At 43.1% G+C, this 14,340-nt stretch overlaps 1 protein-coding gene across 5 annotated transcripts in view; it reads left to right on the top strand.

Annotated features, from left to right (window-relative positions):
• The window catches only part of GALNT11 (polypeptide N-acetylgalactosaminyltransferase 11), a 51,948-nt gene extending 37,837 nt beyond the window's left edge, over window positions 1–14,111 (top strand). For all 5 annotated transcript variants that reach the window (XM_071734679.1, XM_071734680.1, XM_071734682.1 and 2 more), the window contains exons 10-12: window positions 1,287–1,391; window positions 11,221–11,358; window positions 13,312–14,111. In XM_071734679.1, the coding sequence (XP_071590780.1) occupies window positions 1,287–1,391; window positions 11,221–11,358; window positions 13,312–13,443 (375 nt within the window). In that variant the 3' untranslated portion in view covers window positions 13,444–14,111. The remainder of the gene's footprint in view (window positions 1–1,286; window positions 1,392–11,220; window positions 11,359–13,311) is intronic.
• Window positions 14,112–14,340: the final 229 nt, after the last annotated feature.

Consider the following 14,340-nt stretch of genomic DNA (forward strand, 5'->3'; position numbering starts at 1 on the left):
GTGCATGTCTTCATGGTAATGGAGCTAGCTAATTATTCAGCCTAGCCTTGAGTTCAGAACAGCAAATTTTTTTTTTTCCTCTACATTCAGCTCTAGGTTGGAAATCATTATTTTTAGTGTTGGTGCCAGATCTGGTGGAGAGCTCTTTGTGAGGAAGGGAATGGCAGAGTTGTGGCCATAGAATCATTTCCATTCTCCTTTGTACCCTTGGCTGCCTGAGGTGCAGTTCTTGATGTGCAGGCAGTGATTTTTTTTTTTTTATTTTTTTTTTTTTTTTTCTGAGTAGCCTGATCCCTACCACATTGGGGGAAGAAAATCAGGATGAAGTCTTCTGCTGGACACCAACTAGTTTAGGGCACACATAATTTAAAGCCAGAAGAGAGGTGTTTTGCCTTGCTGAGGAACTTCTTGATGATTCTTGGAATAGGGCAACCTAATCCTCAAGTACTGAAGAAAATCTCTTGGGTGACTTTAAGGGTGGGCATCATTGCCCACACCAGGAGAAATCACTAGCTTGTTGGGGACCTTGTTTGCTTTGGTGTGATATGGTTCCAGTTCTGCATCTTCTGACTGGTTCCTGACCTGAACTTGGTCCCTCATGCAACATGACTCCAGCTCAGACTAGGCAGTGCATTTGAACTGAAATGAGCATTTGGGTGTCTGTAAAATTGTCCCTTCTTCCCTGTCATTAAAATAACCCAGCTGGTGATTATGGCTTTTCAGTTACATTAACACTCTTGAAAATAATTTTGTGAGCAAAATTATTGTTCTCTGGAACAAGGTCTCTGAAATTGCTTGTATTTATGTAATTCCTTCTCCTTTGTCAAGGAGGCTCTCCTGCTTCATGAAGGAAGGCTGTGGGATGAGACTTAATGTTTCATCTAAACTGTATTAAAATGTAGTTGAGAGTACAGCTGATAGTCCTGAGGTAGTAACTACCCAGGACCTGAGACTTTGGAGAGAGAAGAGGGGAAAGAAACTTGAGTATGGCCAGCATGTGCTAAGCCATGTTGTGTGTACCATAAAGAGAGAAACTTGATGTAATTAGAAAGCAAAATGGATCTATTTAACGGTGTTTTTTTCTCCAAATTTAAATGAACAACAAGATGGTATTTTAAAAGAGAGGGAGTTTGGTTTTTTTAATTGCATGTTGGTTGTTTTTTGTTTGGGGTTTCGGGTTTTTTTTGTGAGCACCCTAAATCCTAGGGCTTCCAAAGCATTGCTGTCTATTCCTTTGGTATGTGATGCTTGTTCACTCTGTCCATCAAACTGTTTTCCTTTCACAGTTGTATCACCTTCAGACCAACAAATGTCTGGTTGCCCAGGGCCACCCAAGTCAGAAAGGAGGCCTGGTAGTGGTTCGGGAATGTGACTACAATGATCAAAACCAGGTATGATATTTCTCATTCTATTGAATAATTAATCACATCTTACAAATTACTAATACATTTTCGTGGTGGCAAAGTGTCCTAATATAACATCAATGAGCAGGCTGATTTCAGAGTGTTGAAATGGCAAATCTTGACAAGGAAACCTCTTGACATGGAGCTTACTGCTTTGTACTTACTAATGCTAAGTGTTGGATATTTTAATCTCCTATCTTTATGACATCAATCCTGATATGTGGCTGAAGACAATCCTTAAGTGACTCCTGACAGATTGATAAACCACTGATAGACACTTGAGAATTTGTAGAGGCTCCTTCAGCCAGTTCCTCATACTTTCCCTGGCCTGCTGTTCTTTGTGTACTGGTCAGCTGGTACTCTGCTGCTGGTTTGGGGTGAATGAATGTTTTCTTGTTAACTTTGGGTAGAAGGAATTGTAACCAATTTAGAAAATTCTTGGGCTTTAAGTGAGTATCAATAAGGAATAGGTATGAATATCTAATGAGAGTTTTTATATTACTACATGAAGCTTTCACTGTTTCACTTCTTTCAGGAAACAGAAATTTAGGACCTGGATAAACAGTCTCTGGGATAGAGGGATCTTCACCTAATGCCATGAAGAGTTTTTCCTAGCTAAGAACTACATTGAGAACATTATGATTTGGGAGCCTATAGGACCCAAGTCTAAAAACTAGATGGCATCTAAAGAGAAAAGTGACCAAAGACACAAAATAAATGGAACATAGGATGTAGTGCAGTGTAGATTTGCCAGAGGTGGGTTGTGCAGGGCTGACTTGATGCTTTATGAAATGGGCAGTAGTACACAGAGCATGGAAACTGCAGCAGTATAAGGAGGATGATTTATAAATTAGAGTCCCAGCCCAAAAGTTGTAAGCTTTGTCAACTAATGGGGCTTTCTGCCTCCTACCTGTGGTCTCACCACAGGTTGAATGTGTCAGGGGAGACAGTGTAATGGGTGTTGTCCAGTGTCTGGATGACTATGGCTGACTGTAGAGATGTGGTCTCCAGTTGTCACTTAGAACCATACAATACATCCCAGCCTTACCAAGTTGTAGGTCTCTTAACCTGGAATGGGATTCAGGGTTTTCCTTCATGATCTCTTCTGTTAGCTACAGGAAAGTCAGGAAGTTGTAATGCTTGTGTAAATGTAATAGCTGATTGGCACCAGTGAGTACATTTTCAGTGCTAGAGGTGTTGCACTGCTTCTTGAGCCATTTGTTCTGTGGGAGAGCAGCAGTGGCTTCCAGTGGATGATGTCCACAGTAAGAACAGATGTGTCCTCACAGTTACTGTTTCCTTTCTCCATTCTGCAGTATTTCTAAGAGTGAACTGTGAGATGGCTGGAGGAAGAAGTCTTGTTTTTACTTATCAAAGCATTTTTTCTGGTTTTGTCTTTTTTTTTTTTTTTTTTTTTTTTCCCTGAAGAGAGAAACTTCAGTTAGTTTTTTTGCTGTTGAGAAAGACAAGTTAATGGTCAGATCATTGATCTTTGGCTTCTTTTTTCATGAATCTAGTTTACTAGTGGAAACTTAAGTGATTACTTCTCATAAAAAAATCTGGCTGTGCTATCTTCTTTTACAGTGATTTTGTTCTCCAACCAAGCATGTTAACCAATGCTGTGGTTTTCTGCCATTAGACTTATTTTGTTCTAATAAATCCCAGGAGTGCATTCAGCCAGCTTTCTTTTATATCCTCTTCAACAATTTTGCTGTAGATCCATGAGAACAGTGTAGAGAGAGATGATAATTAACAGCTTCTGCTTATGAAAACAACAAGAAAATTCCTGAGTATTGGAAGCTTTTTACTTTTGTTTGTGGTAACACTTAACCCATTGGTGTTTTCAGCTCAGTTTTGCTTTAGAACTCTGTTTTATGCCTTTGGCCTACCAAGACTGTGCTGGATTTTGTGTAAGGCAGGTGCCTCTGTCCTGTCCCCTGGATGCCTACTAGCAGCACATTATATGTGTATTATTTAATACACAGAGTTCAGAAGTTATTCTGGAAGATCTCAATTTACACTTTGCTAGCAGATAGAATTCTGTAGAATTTTTGCTTTTCCATCAGTATCTAAGTGTATTTTGACCTCATGTAAGCCCTTGGAATTCTGTGACAGCAACTACCACAGCCTGGCTGTGCTTTCTCTGGAAATACTTTGATGCCACTTGGTGCTGATTTCATTTGATGTCAGATACTTTTCTGGTGAGGAGGAGGAATAAGTTATCACTGTTTATCTCCTTCCAGGCTGCCTTTACTCTGTGAATAGACAACACCTTCCCTTTACTCTGGGAATAGACAACAAAAATGCATGCTACTGCTCAGAAAGTTGAAGGAACAAGGTGCAGCCTACCTGGGAAAATGTGCAGAGGGCTGGGAAAGCAAAACTGGGCCTTAAGAGTCAATGATTGCAGTTGTTTTGGTTGGAAAAAGATCATCTGTGTAATCTTTTGACTGAAAAATGGTATTTTGTGCAATATAGAGGATGCATGTGAGAGCTCACCTTGAAAAGTGGGTGTATGGAAAACCAGACTCCAGAAGGTGGTCACATTGGCCTCACAAGCAAGTCTGGTTTGCCTTTAACTTTGGTCTCTCTGACCTCCATGGCTACTATGAAATTTTCAAATTCTCACTTAACTCCTTGATTTAAAAGAAATAGCAGATGTTGTGTAACTTGAAGTTGTATTACCATTATGGGTAATACTTTTTCTTGAAGGTTAGATGATTATCATTAAGTAAAGTTTAAATTTACTCAAGCACAAAAAACTCTCCTGTTTTCTAGGACTTGACAGTGACATTCAGTTCATCTTTTTGTAATGGAAACAAAAATCAGTAAGGGGAGTAGTTCTCATATAGATGATGTACCTAGGAAATAGTTTAGCAATTTGTGTCTTAGAGTTGTAGTGAGAACTAGAACATTTCTTCAACTGTAGCAGAAATCCTCAGTCTGCTATAATACTGGGGATTGAACACAAACATAGAAAATTTTGTGGTTAGAAATAGGACAGGTAGAAGAGGTGACAGGATCTTACAGAATGAAGATCAGTGCTGAGAGGTCTGAAGTAACAGAAGAAGCAGAAAAATTGATTGTAAATTTTGAAAACCAAGGACTAATGTGGAATGAGAAAATTTGTAGCTGAAGAGTGGTCCTGTGAAAGAGCTACCAGATTTACCAAAGTAAAGAATCCCTTGAAATTCAGCAGCATGTCTGACCTCTTTCTGAAAACAAAACTGAGCATACCCAAGGCAGTGCACACCACAAAACATTGGTGTTGAAGGAGGACAGAAAATATTTAAGCACACTGCAATATCATAATGAAAGACTGGAGATGTCTGAAGAATGGAAGTAAACTGTGGTGTACATCTACCCAAAACCATCATGCCAAGGTTAATCAGATGGTGGTCAGGAAACAGGGATGTGGAAGCAGGATTTGGGGCCTAAAGGAGTTAGGAGCAGAAGTAGTTACTGACAGACTTGGGAGAGAAGCCTCAAAGAACACTGAAGAGGGAGGTTTTGGAGTGAAGCACAGTGTCCAACACAGGACTAATTAGTGGGAGTGTTTGTGATCTAACAGCTAAAAAAGATTGAGTTTGTCATGTAGCTATCACGTGCTTGCCCTCTTCCTGACCTGAGCACTTAAAGACAAGTTCCTTTTCCAAAAAATCTCCTCCTAAAGTCCACTGAATTATGTGGAATTTTTTTTCTCCTGTTTTTTTTCAAAGATGCTCTTAAGCTTTTCTTTCTGTGTTGTTACAAACTCTTTGTGTGTTTACTCCATTTCAGTATTTAACCTTTCTCTTACTGAACAATATATTAAGCTTTAAAAGTGTGACTGCTGGGGATGGTGCTGAGGTGTCCATGGGCCTTTCAAAGGTAACTAATTACAGAAGGGAGTTCAGAAAAGCTCTGTTAACACTCCTGTAGTACTTGGTGTGTGTAAGAGTACATACTTTACAAACTGTTCAAGAACCAGAGTCCAGAAGGATGTGCTCACATCATGGCTGTTAGTTTGCTTTTCTGATACAGCACAACTAAGTGGGAGGACATGCAAGTTAAGTCTGCTTGCTGCCATAAACTACTGAAGGAGCACATTTCTGTGTTCCAACAGTGGTCATGGCATCAAAACACTGTGAGCTGAACTGTGAAACAGAAAGCATGTACCTGCTTTGCAACAACCTTCAGGAGGATGTTGTGTTAAACCAATATGTTGAACCAATTACAGACTACCAAACTTTGCCATTTCTGATGATTTTTCACAAGTCATTTGGTGCTGTGATGTTACTGTTATCCATAACAGGAGCTGTGATGGTGCAATTTGCTAGGCACATCTCTTCCTTAGTGCTGAGTCAGCTTTTTTGTGTTCTTAAGCTGAATTTTTGTCATTTAAAAACTATGACAGAACAGCAGAGTGGTGCCAACCTCAGCAACAGATTGTAAATGATGAAAGTACTGGAATGCTTCTCTTGTGGGCATGATTCACTGCAGGGATTTTCTTTCACACAAAAGGCTGTTTCTGTAGTAGTTACTGTCTTGTATTTACTGACAATTTTCAATGCATTCCTCTAGTGCTAATGCAATTTGCAGACAAAATAATAAGAGTGTATGTCCACAAAGCTTTGCCACTTGGCCAGCCATGCCTTTTGCTACAGTCCACTGCACTCTGAAAGCCAAAGGGCAGGCTGATTCCACCTTTATTTCAAACCATTCTGAAATATTTATTCTCAAGGAATGATGAGCTTCCTTTTTCTGTCTGCTACAGATTCTTTGATTTATTATTTTTCCCTAATTTGGGTGGTAGGTTTTGTTATAGTAAGAGTTGTCTGTACTGACACTGGACTCAAATCGTCTATAGTTAACTCCATGTTTCAAGAGGAAATGAAAGTGTGGGCCATCCTCCTAGATGTTGAGGCACCATTTGAGCCCTTTCCTTACTTGAATTTTCTTTGAAGTAGTTCAACTAGATGTTACATACTCACTGTAGGAATAATTTCATTTTTCACAGCCACACAAAAATGTTCAGTAACACAGTCACATAGCTCTTGATTATGGTAAAAAAAGAATCCCCGTGGGGGAATCATTGGAATATGGGGTGAGTGAAGAGCATGTCTCTTTTACCAGCAGTGGCAACCTGAAATCAATAAAGAAATCAAAATATGAGTAAAATCAGAGAAAAAAAAAGTTCCACTATCCAGCCTTCAGAAATGTCACACTGGGGTCCTGACAAGGAGTTAAAGTGTAGTAATCACTGACAGTGTTCATGAAGCTATGCATGAGGAAAAGCCCTGTTTCTGCCTCCCTAGATGTATGTAAATGAGATTAAGTTGTCTGGCAATCAAGCCAGGAGAAGGCTGGGTGATTTGTTTGTGTTTGTGGAGGTGAAGCAAAATCCTGAAGGTACTAGAAGATCCAGAAAACCTCAGTCTTAAATCTACACGTAGTCTGAGGAGACTAAATTAAAAATCCACTTCTTCCTATGCTGGCACCTTTGTAAAAGAAGGTTTATGCTAACAGAGTTTTTATTATCTGCATAATCCCATTTATTTTGTTCACAAGACCTTCTCTGGCAAATCCTGTGCATCAGCCTGTAGGTGACAGAAGGATTCATGTGCTGTCTTTGCTCCAGCAAGAGAATTCTTACCCCAGATCTGTGGGTCCCATTTCCATGTGAGAAAATTGATCCAGCTCCTGCAGTCAGGGTGGCTCAACATGAGCAGGACCTCTGTGGGCAGAGGTGAGGGCATTGACTCTGATGTGTAGGAGACTTGGACAGGCATCTGAGCACTGCCAAACATGAAAAACTGTGCCTTAGGGAAGATCTCTGGGGACATCTAGGACCTCAGAAGGGTTGGCCAGCAGCTGAATGGGCCACTTCCCTCCGAGGCTCTGAAGATGTTATTCCCTCTTTGCTCTTATCCTGTTGTCTGTGTTGAGAGACAAGGGAATAAGGTGCTGCTAGAAAGGGGCCAATCCTACAGCATTCACCAAATGACATCATTTATTTAACCCAAAATACTGTCAATTTCATTATGGAGAGAGGTTTTCCCTCAGCATCTGCCATTTAAAGTTTTGTTTGAAAACAGAAACAATTAATTATATTCTAACTACATCCCAGTGTTTTTCTTTGACTCCAGGGGAAATGGTCAGTGATTTTCCTTAGACCTGTGGAGCAGATCAGTCATTAGGATGCCTGTGGGGAGCTGCTGTTGGAGGTGCTGATTTCCTCTGTGGTGAGAGCTGGGCCTGACTCCATTTTCAGTAACCAGAATTTGACAGTGATGCTGTCCTAGGTGTGAGGAAGTAGATGCAGGATGAACATCTGTTACCTTTCTAAAAATAAAATTTTAAAATGTGGTGGGTTTTTGGGTAGGAAATATGTGGGAGGATTAAATAAGACATCACTCAGAACTGAGGTATAAATCCTAGGCAGGCACTTTATTGATTATTACTTTTGATATTTTGCTTGAGCTTGAACCCAAGCAAATCATGGGCAAAAGGAAAATCAGAGCAGTTTATTCTCCTTGTAGATCAGATACCAGTGGTGATGCTGGCTGCCAGGAGATGTTTCCTTCTCATATTGGGCTGTTGTTCCTGACAGCCTGTAACAAAAAGAGGTAAACATTGTCCTTCCAGTCTTCAGCAAACAAGTAATTAATAAATTTTGGAGCATGCAAAGGCTTGCAGTTACATAACAAAAAACCCAAGGGAGTGGATTTGCTTTCCTCATGCTTGAAGCTGTTAATAATCTGCAAGTTCATACTAATAATGTAGTCTAAATTTGGAACCATAATATGCCCTAAATTTGGGCTTCATTTTTTTTTCCTGTTTCCTTTCTTTGATACACCAAACACATAATTAGTTTGAAATTAATTTTGGCCATATCAAATAAACCTTTCTGGAGAAATATCACACTGGCTTTAACCACTGTTGTGTGCTTTTTGCTATTACTCAGCTTTTGATTCAAGGTCTGCAACCTCACCTGTGTCACTGCAGTTTTCTCTTTCAGTTCTTGCCAGTTTCATCTGTTGTTTGAATTTGGCTCCATCATTATCCCTTTTTTAACAATAATGCTTTCCTGGCAAGTCCTGCTATTTCTCCATTCTCTCCTCCTCTTTAATCTTGCCATGCTGTCTTTCTCATGACAGGGCTTGAACAGAAACAGTGTGTTAGAAGGCACAGAACACCTGAGGTTAGGGCAAATTTTAATGTAATCCCTGCCCATCCTGAAAGGAGACCTGCACAGTGTTATAATAGTCACTCTGATAATGAATAAACTCTGCTTTGCAGTCATGATGTCCAACTGAGGCAGTGTCCTGAATTTCAGCTCCCTCCAGAAAGCTGTCCTTAGTTTCATCAGACAGAAAAACATTTAATAAAAATTAGAATTTGTTTTATTTAATTTTATCTCTGAGTGGGGAAATCCTGCAGCCTTAGAGGGTGACCAAAAAAAAAAAAAAAAAAAAAAAATTTCCTAATGGCCATGGTTACTGCAGCATCGAGCTGTGTGAAAGCAAAACAGGGCTGGGAGAAGAGTGCACCAGAGAAACTTGGTGCTCCTGGAGGTACAGGTCCTGCTGGCAGAGCTGTGGGGGGCTCAGTTCCCTCATTCCCAGAGGGAAGGGAGTTGATGCTGGCAGATGGGGTGGCTGAAGAGGGATGCTCCCTGCACAAACCATCCTGGCAGCAGAGGAAGAGACCTGGCCAGCTATGGTGTCACCTTCTCAGCATCCAGAAGGGTTGGGAGGTGCTGCCCAGAGGCTGTGTGGGTGCAGGGGCCCTGCTGTGCATCCAGGGACAGGTTTGGTGTTCAGCCTCCTGGGCTCAACATCCTCCCTGCACTGTAGAATTGCACTTTTCCCATATGTTCTTTTCCTTACCCAATGTAACCTGGGATGTTTTGAGGTGCACACACCAAGTTTCTTTTGTTTCTTTGCTTTCTGGCATAGGAGTCAGAGTCTCCTGTTGGTTAGGAGGGCTCCAGGTCCTCTGCCTAACTAATATTGACAGGCCTGAGGGCACTGAAGGAGGGAGGGAGGCCCAGCAGCTCCTGCTGTGGGGCTGGACTGATGGCCCAGCTTCTCTCAACCTTCATCTCTTCCTGATGTGCTTTACTCCAAAGCAAGGTGTAGGCAGCACTGTGAGAGCTAGCAGGGTGTGGACATGGACTGCAACAACTGAAGATGCCTGACACTTTTTTTTTTTAATGCCAATTATAAAAATGTTTGCTTCTGCTGAAGTAGCAAGTGAGAGGGGATGAGCCAACAGCCTCTTGTTACAGGTGATGATGGTTTTCAGTGTGATAACAGAAAAACTCCTGTAATGTCACAAATTCAATGTAGTTGAAGATGCAAATGTGAACTGATGCATTCTTCCCAGAGGGCTTGAATTCAGTGCTTACCATGATATGATTCTGTAGGTTCTTGAGGTCCAGGTCAACACATTTTCATGTGGGTTCAGCTAAAGCAAAGTGGGTGTCCTGAGTATGGCACAGATAGCAAAAGCAGTTTGACTGGGGAGTGAAGGATCTGTCACTTCTGGAGCCTGTAGTTCCAGAGTGGGAATGGTGAAGCAGGGATTCCTCCCTGGAGAGCAGCTTGGAAGGTTTTGATAAGCCCTGTATGCCAGTGATCATATTCTAATTGAGTGAGGATCTCTGAGCTCCTGGCCACCAACTGCAAGGGGTAGAACCCTGGGACCAGACTGGGGACCAATATAGGCTACCTGGCACCAGAATTTGCACAGCTTGTTTTCCTTTTTCATCATTCAGCATCCATAAGCTGATCCCAGGACACAATGTTAAAAAAAATCATGGCCAGATGCAGCTGTTTCAAAGGAGCTGTTGGACCAAGGCCAGAGGAGGACACAAAGATGATGAGAGGGCTGGAGCACTTTCTCCTGTGAAGAAAGTCTGAGAGAGTTGGAATTGGAGAAGAGAAGGATCCAGGGAGACCTTAGAGCAACTTCCAGTACCTGAAGGGGCTACAGGAAAGCTGGGGAGGGACTTTTTACAAGGGTGTGAAGTGATAGGATGTAGAGCAGTGGTTTTAGGCTGAAGAGATTTAGATGAGATGTTAGGAAGAAATTCTTTAGTGTGGGAGGCACAGGTTGCCCAGGGAAACTATGTCTGTGCCTTCCTTGGAAGTGTTCAGTGCCAGGCTGGATGGGGGTTTGAGCAGTGAGAGGTTTCCCTGCTCATGGCAGGGGGGCTGGAATTGGATAATCATAAGGTCCCTTCCAACCCAAACCATTCTGTGATTCTAAGCTCAGAGATACCTTTTGGCCTTGTGTGCCTGCCAAGCTACCTCCCTAGAGATCTTGGGCCATCTGCTGTCATCCAGTGTCCTCCTCTGACCCCTCTGCTGGCTCCCTTCATGGAGCTGAGGCAATCCAACCCAGTCTCTCCTTCATGACTAAAGGATCATCTCTGGATAAGGAGATTTATTGCCTGGCTCAATGATTTGGCTCAGAGAGCTGCTGGTCACCTGCTCAGTGATCCAACACCTGCCTCTCCTGTTATCTTGTCTGGCTGCCTGGACAGGAGGGATTCATGGGCAATTCTTCATTTAAAAAATGTTACTTACAGAGCAGCATCACCAGGGCTCCTGTCAGTGCCTGTGCCTGGGGCTCTGGTGTGGTGTTGGGAGGCAGCACAGCTCTGCAGCTGCATTTCTGTTCCTGGAAAAAAGGCAGCAAAGCAGCTGTGGGTGTTGCAGGGCACCTCTCTGGCATCCTGCTGCTGAAGCACCTCCTCAGTTGAAGCTGAACAGAAGATGCAAGACACCTGGCCTGAGGCACAGGGGTAAATGTCCATCTTCTCTTCCAGGTGTGGGTTTACAATGAGGATCATGAGCTGATTTTAAATAATCTCCTTTGCTTGGATGTTCTGGAAACTCGCTCATCCGACCCACCTCGCCTCATGAAATGCCACGGGTCTGGGGGCTCACAGCAGTGGACCTTTGGGGTAAGTGGAATGTAATTTATAATAAGACTTCTTGAATAAGTCTTCTGTGGAGTTCCCTTTCCTTTGGAGACCTTTTCCTTTGAAACACAGGAAGTTTTCTGCAGCCCTGTGTATTTTTTTTTCTGCTTGTCGCAGCCACTTGCAGCATCTGTGGCTCACAGGGGGCTGCCAGAGAACCAGGTCCATTCAGCAGCTCTTTGTTGTGTTGTGTTTGTGGGGCTGGGAGACAGGAGCAGCCCTTGTGGCAGCTTCTGCTGAGAGCTTGAAGGTGCAGAGGACAGAGCCAAGGATTGTCACAGGGGTTTTCTTCCAGTTGCTTCTGCCCTGCAGCTGCATCCCATCAGTTTAATCACTTAGAGTCTGGAGTGGCTCATTTCCCAAAACTGAGCCAGTGCTGCATGCACCAGATTTGGCTCCTGGGTATTAACTCAGAGGCTGCTCCCTCATGTCCTGTACTACAGTGAGTCTGTAGTACAAATATTGTTGAGCAAAGAGAAGGGTTCTTCCAGAATTGCCTCTTGCACTTCCAGGACAGCTCTGCATAACCTGTTTGGTGTCCATACCATGCTGCTCCCTGGCAGCACAAGTTGCCAAATGTTTGGAGGTCCAGAGGCAGGTATGGTGTGAGCCCCAGATGGGCAGAGCCATCTCACACCAGCAGTGCCACAGCCACAACTCCACATGGCAGTGGGAATAGGGAGCTGAAAAATGTTGCTGCTGTTAAGAGATTACTCAAGGTTCTTCAGTTTGAGTTCATGGGCAAAGATTTCACAAGACTTGAGAGAATGGCCATGGAGATTCATGTGACAGTGGGTGATACCTGGGGTGGTGGTGGAGAGTCTGGGCCTCTGGTGGGAAACATGGGGTTTGAGCTGGCTGTTGGCACTGGGGCTGGGGGAGGTGGGGCTGAAACAGTGTCAGATTGGTGCTTAGTTCATAGAATCATAGAAGAATTTGGGATGAATATGGGTCATCTAGTCCGACCCCCATGCTGATGGGGTTATGATCAGCAGCAAAAGAGAGTGAATCAGATCTTAGGATTGGTTGGGAAAAGAACAGGAACCAAAGCAGAAAAATGTCATCACATCATTGTGGTTGCCTGGACTGCACATGGTGGTCTCCTCTGAGGAAGGCTGTGTTAGAGCTGGAGAAGGTTCAGAGGTGGGTGGGAAGGCAAACTGAAGGTGTTCACATGAGGAACGTGTGAGCAGGCTGGGACTCTGTGTTTCAGTGGAGGGGAAATAGGTTCCTGTGTGAGTCAGTGGTGCAGAGAAAAGCCAACTCTGCAGTGTCAGCTGCAGCACAGGGCTCAGAGTGGGGTATGGAGGTTTTGTGTCCTTGCTGTGTTCTGCTTCCATGGACATCAGAGCACAGCTGGGTTCTCAGGTATCTTCTCTTTCCCTGCAGGACAGGAGGAGGTTGCATGGGAGCTGCTGGGAGAAAAATAAAAAAGGGGCCCCCAGAGTGCCCAAAGCAGCTGCCACAAGCTGTTAGGTGGGGTGGGGGTAAGAGGAGAAGGATCTGTGTCTTTTTCACACTTGACTAAGGGAGTCCAAGAGGCCTGTCCCACAGAGTGACAGCTCCCCAGCACACAGGTCTGAGCTGTGGCTTTGCTGTGGCTTGGCTGTGCTGCACTGGAGCCTTGTGGGCTCCACCTTTGCTGAGAGCCAGGGAATGCTTTTGATCATCCCTCCCCCTCAGTAAGAGACTCTGGGATGAACAGGATCCAAACTGGGGCCCTCTAAGGATGTGAGGAGCTTCGTTTCGAGGTCTGAACCCGGTGATGGGGTGTGCTCTACCCTGGCTTTTAAATGGTGTCAGAGAGGCTGCTGAAAGGCTCATCTCTCAGGAGGAGCATCCCCTCCCCTGAAGTTACAGCTTTTGGCTTCAGTTTGACAATGGAATGGAAGAGAACTTGTAATAAATAAACCCCATCTGTCTCTCTGTCTCCAGAAGAACAACCGCCTGTACCAGGTCTCGGTGGGGCAGTGCATGAAGGTGGTGGATCCCCTCAGCCACAAAGGGTACGTGGCCATGGCCATCTGTGATGGGTCCCTTCCTCAGCAGTGGCATTTTGAGAGCTGAGACACCTGAGAAACGTTAAGACAAGACCCAGTTCCTCTTCAGCCACGATTTCAGTTCATTCTGGAGGGCTTTGTGAGGAGCCCTTAGCTGCTACACCCAGCCCCACCATTGCAAGGACCCTTTAGAAATATTCTGCTGTGAAGAGCTGTGTGCTTGGGAAGGTCCAGGTGGGAACTGGACCCTGGTCAGATGCAGCAGTAATAGGAGCAGCCCCAGTGCAGAACAACATGTAGAAGTGCAATTTATCATTATTTCCTTGGATTGCCCTGGATTATTGAACTGTTTTTAAGCAAGAGAAGTTACTAGAGCAATGTAATTTAAATTTTCAGATTTTAGCTTTGTGGATCTTTCAAATGACAATGATGGAAAGGAATCCTCTTCAAGCATTTCACATACAGTGTCTCATTAATTTACTTTTTTAGTATGGTTTTAATGGCCAAACTATTTTACTTTTTCTGGAAAATATTTTTATTCCCTTTTACCCTCTGAAAATTGTCATTTGTACTATTTAAATTTGGTTCTTTTAATTTACAGTTCTAGAACATTTCATGTAGTTTAAATTCTGAGGTGTCATTTGTCAGCTCATATTTAAAAGAAAGGAACTATGACAAAGTCTATTTTGATGATTCATGACAGTAGCTGCATTTAAAATAAAGTATCTTTTTTTTTATTAATCTGTATGGCTTTACTCTTTGTAGCTGTTGGGCCCAAAGGCACCAACTTAGAGACTGATGCACACTCATGTTCACACAATTTGGGTCTACCCTTGGTTTCACTCCCTTTTTTTCACAGCTGAGTCTTTCTCCCTCTCTCACATCTTGCATAGTTTGACAGGTAATTTATCTTCTTTTTTTATTTTTTTTTTTTTTTAACTTCACTTCTCTGTTTCCCTTCCCA

The sequence above is a fragment of the Heliangelus exortis genome, chromosome 2, assembly GCF_036169615.1.
Source record: "Heliangelus exortis chromosome 2, bHelExo1.hap1, whole genome shotgun sequence".
In the NCBI taxonomy this organism is placed as follows: Eukaryota; Metazoa; Chordata; class Aves; order Apodiformes; family Trochilidae; genus Heliangelus; species Heliangelus exortis.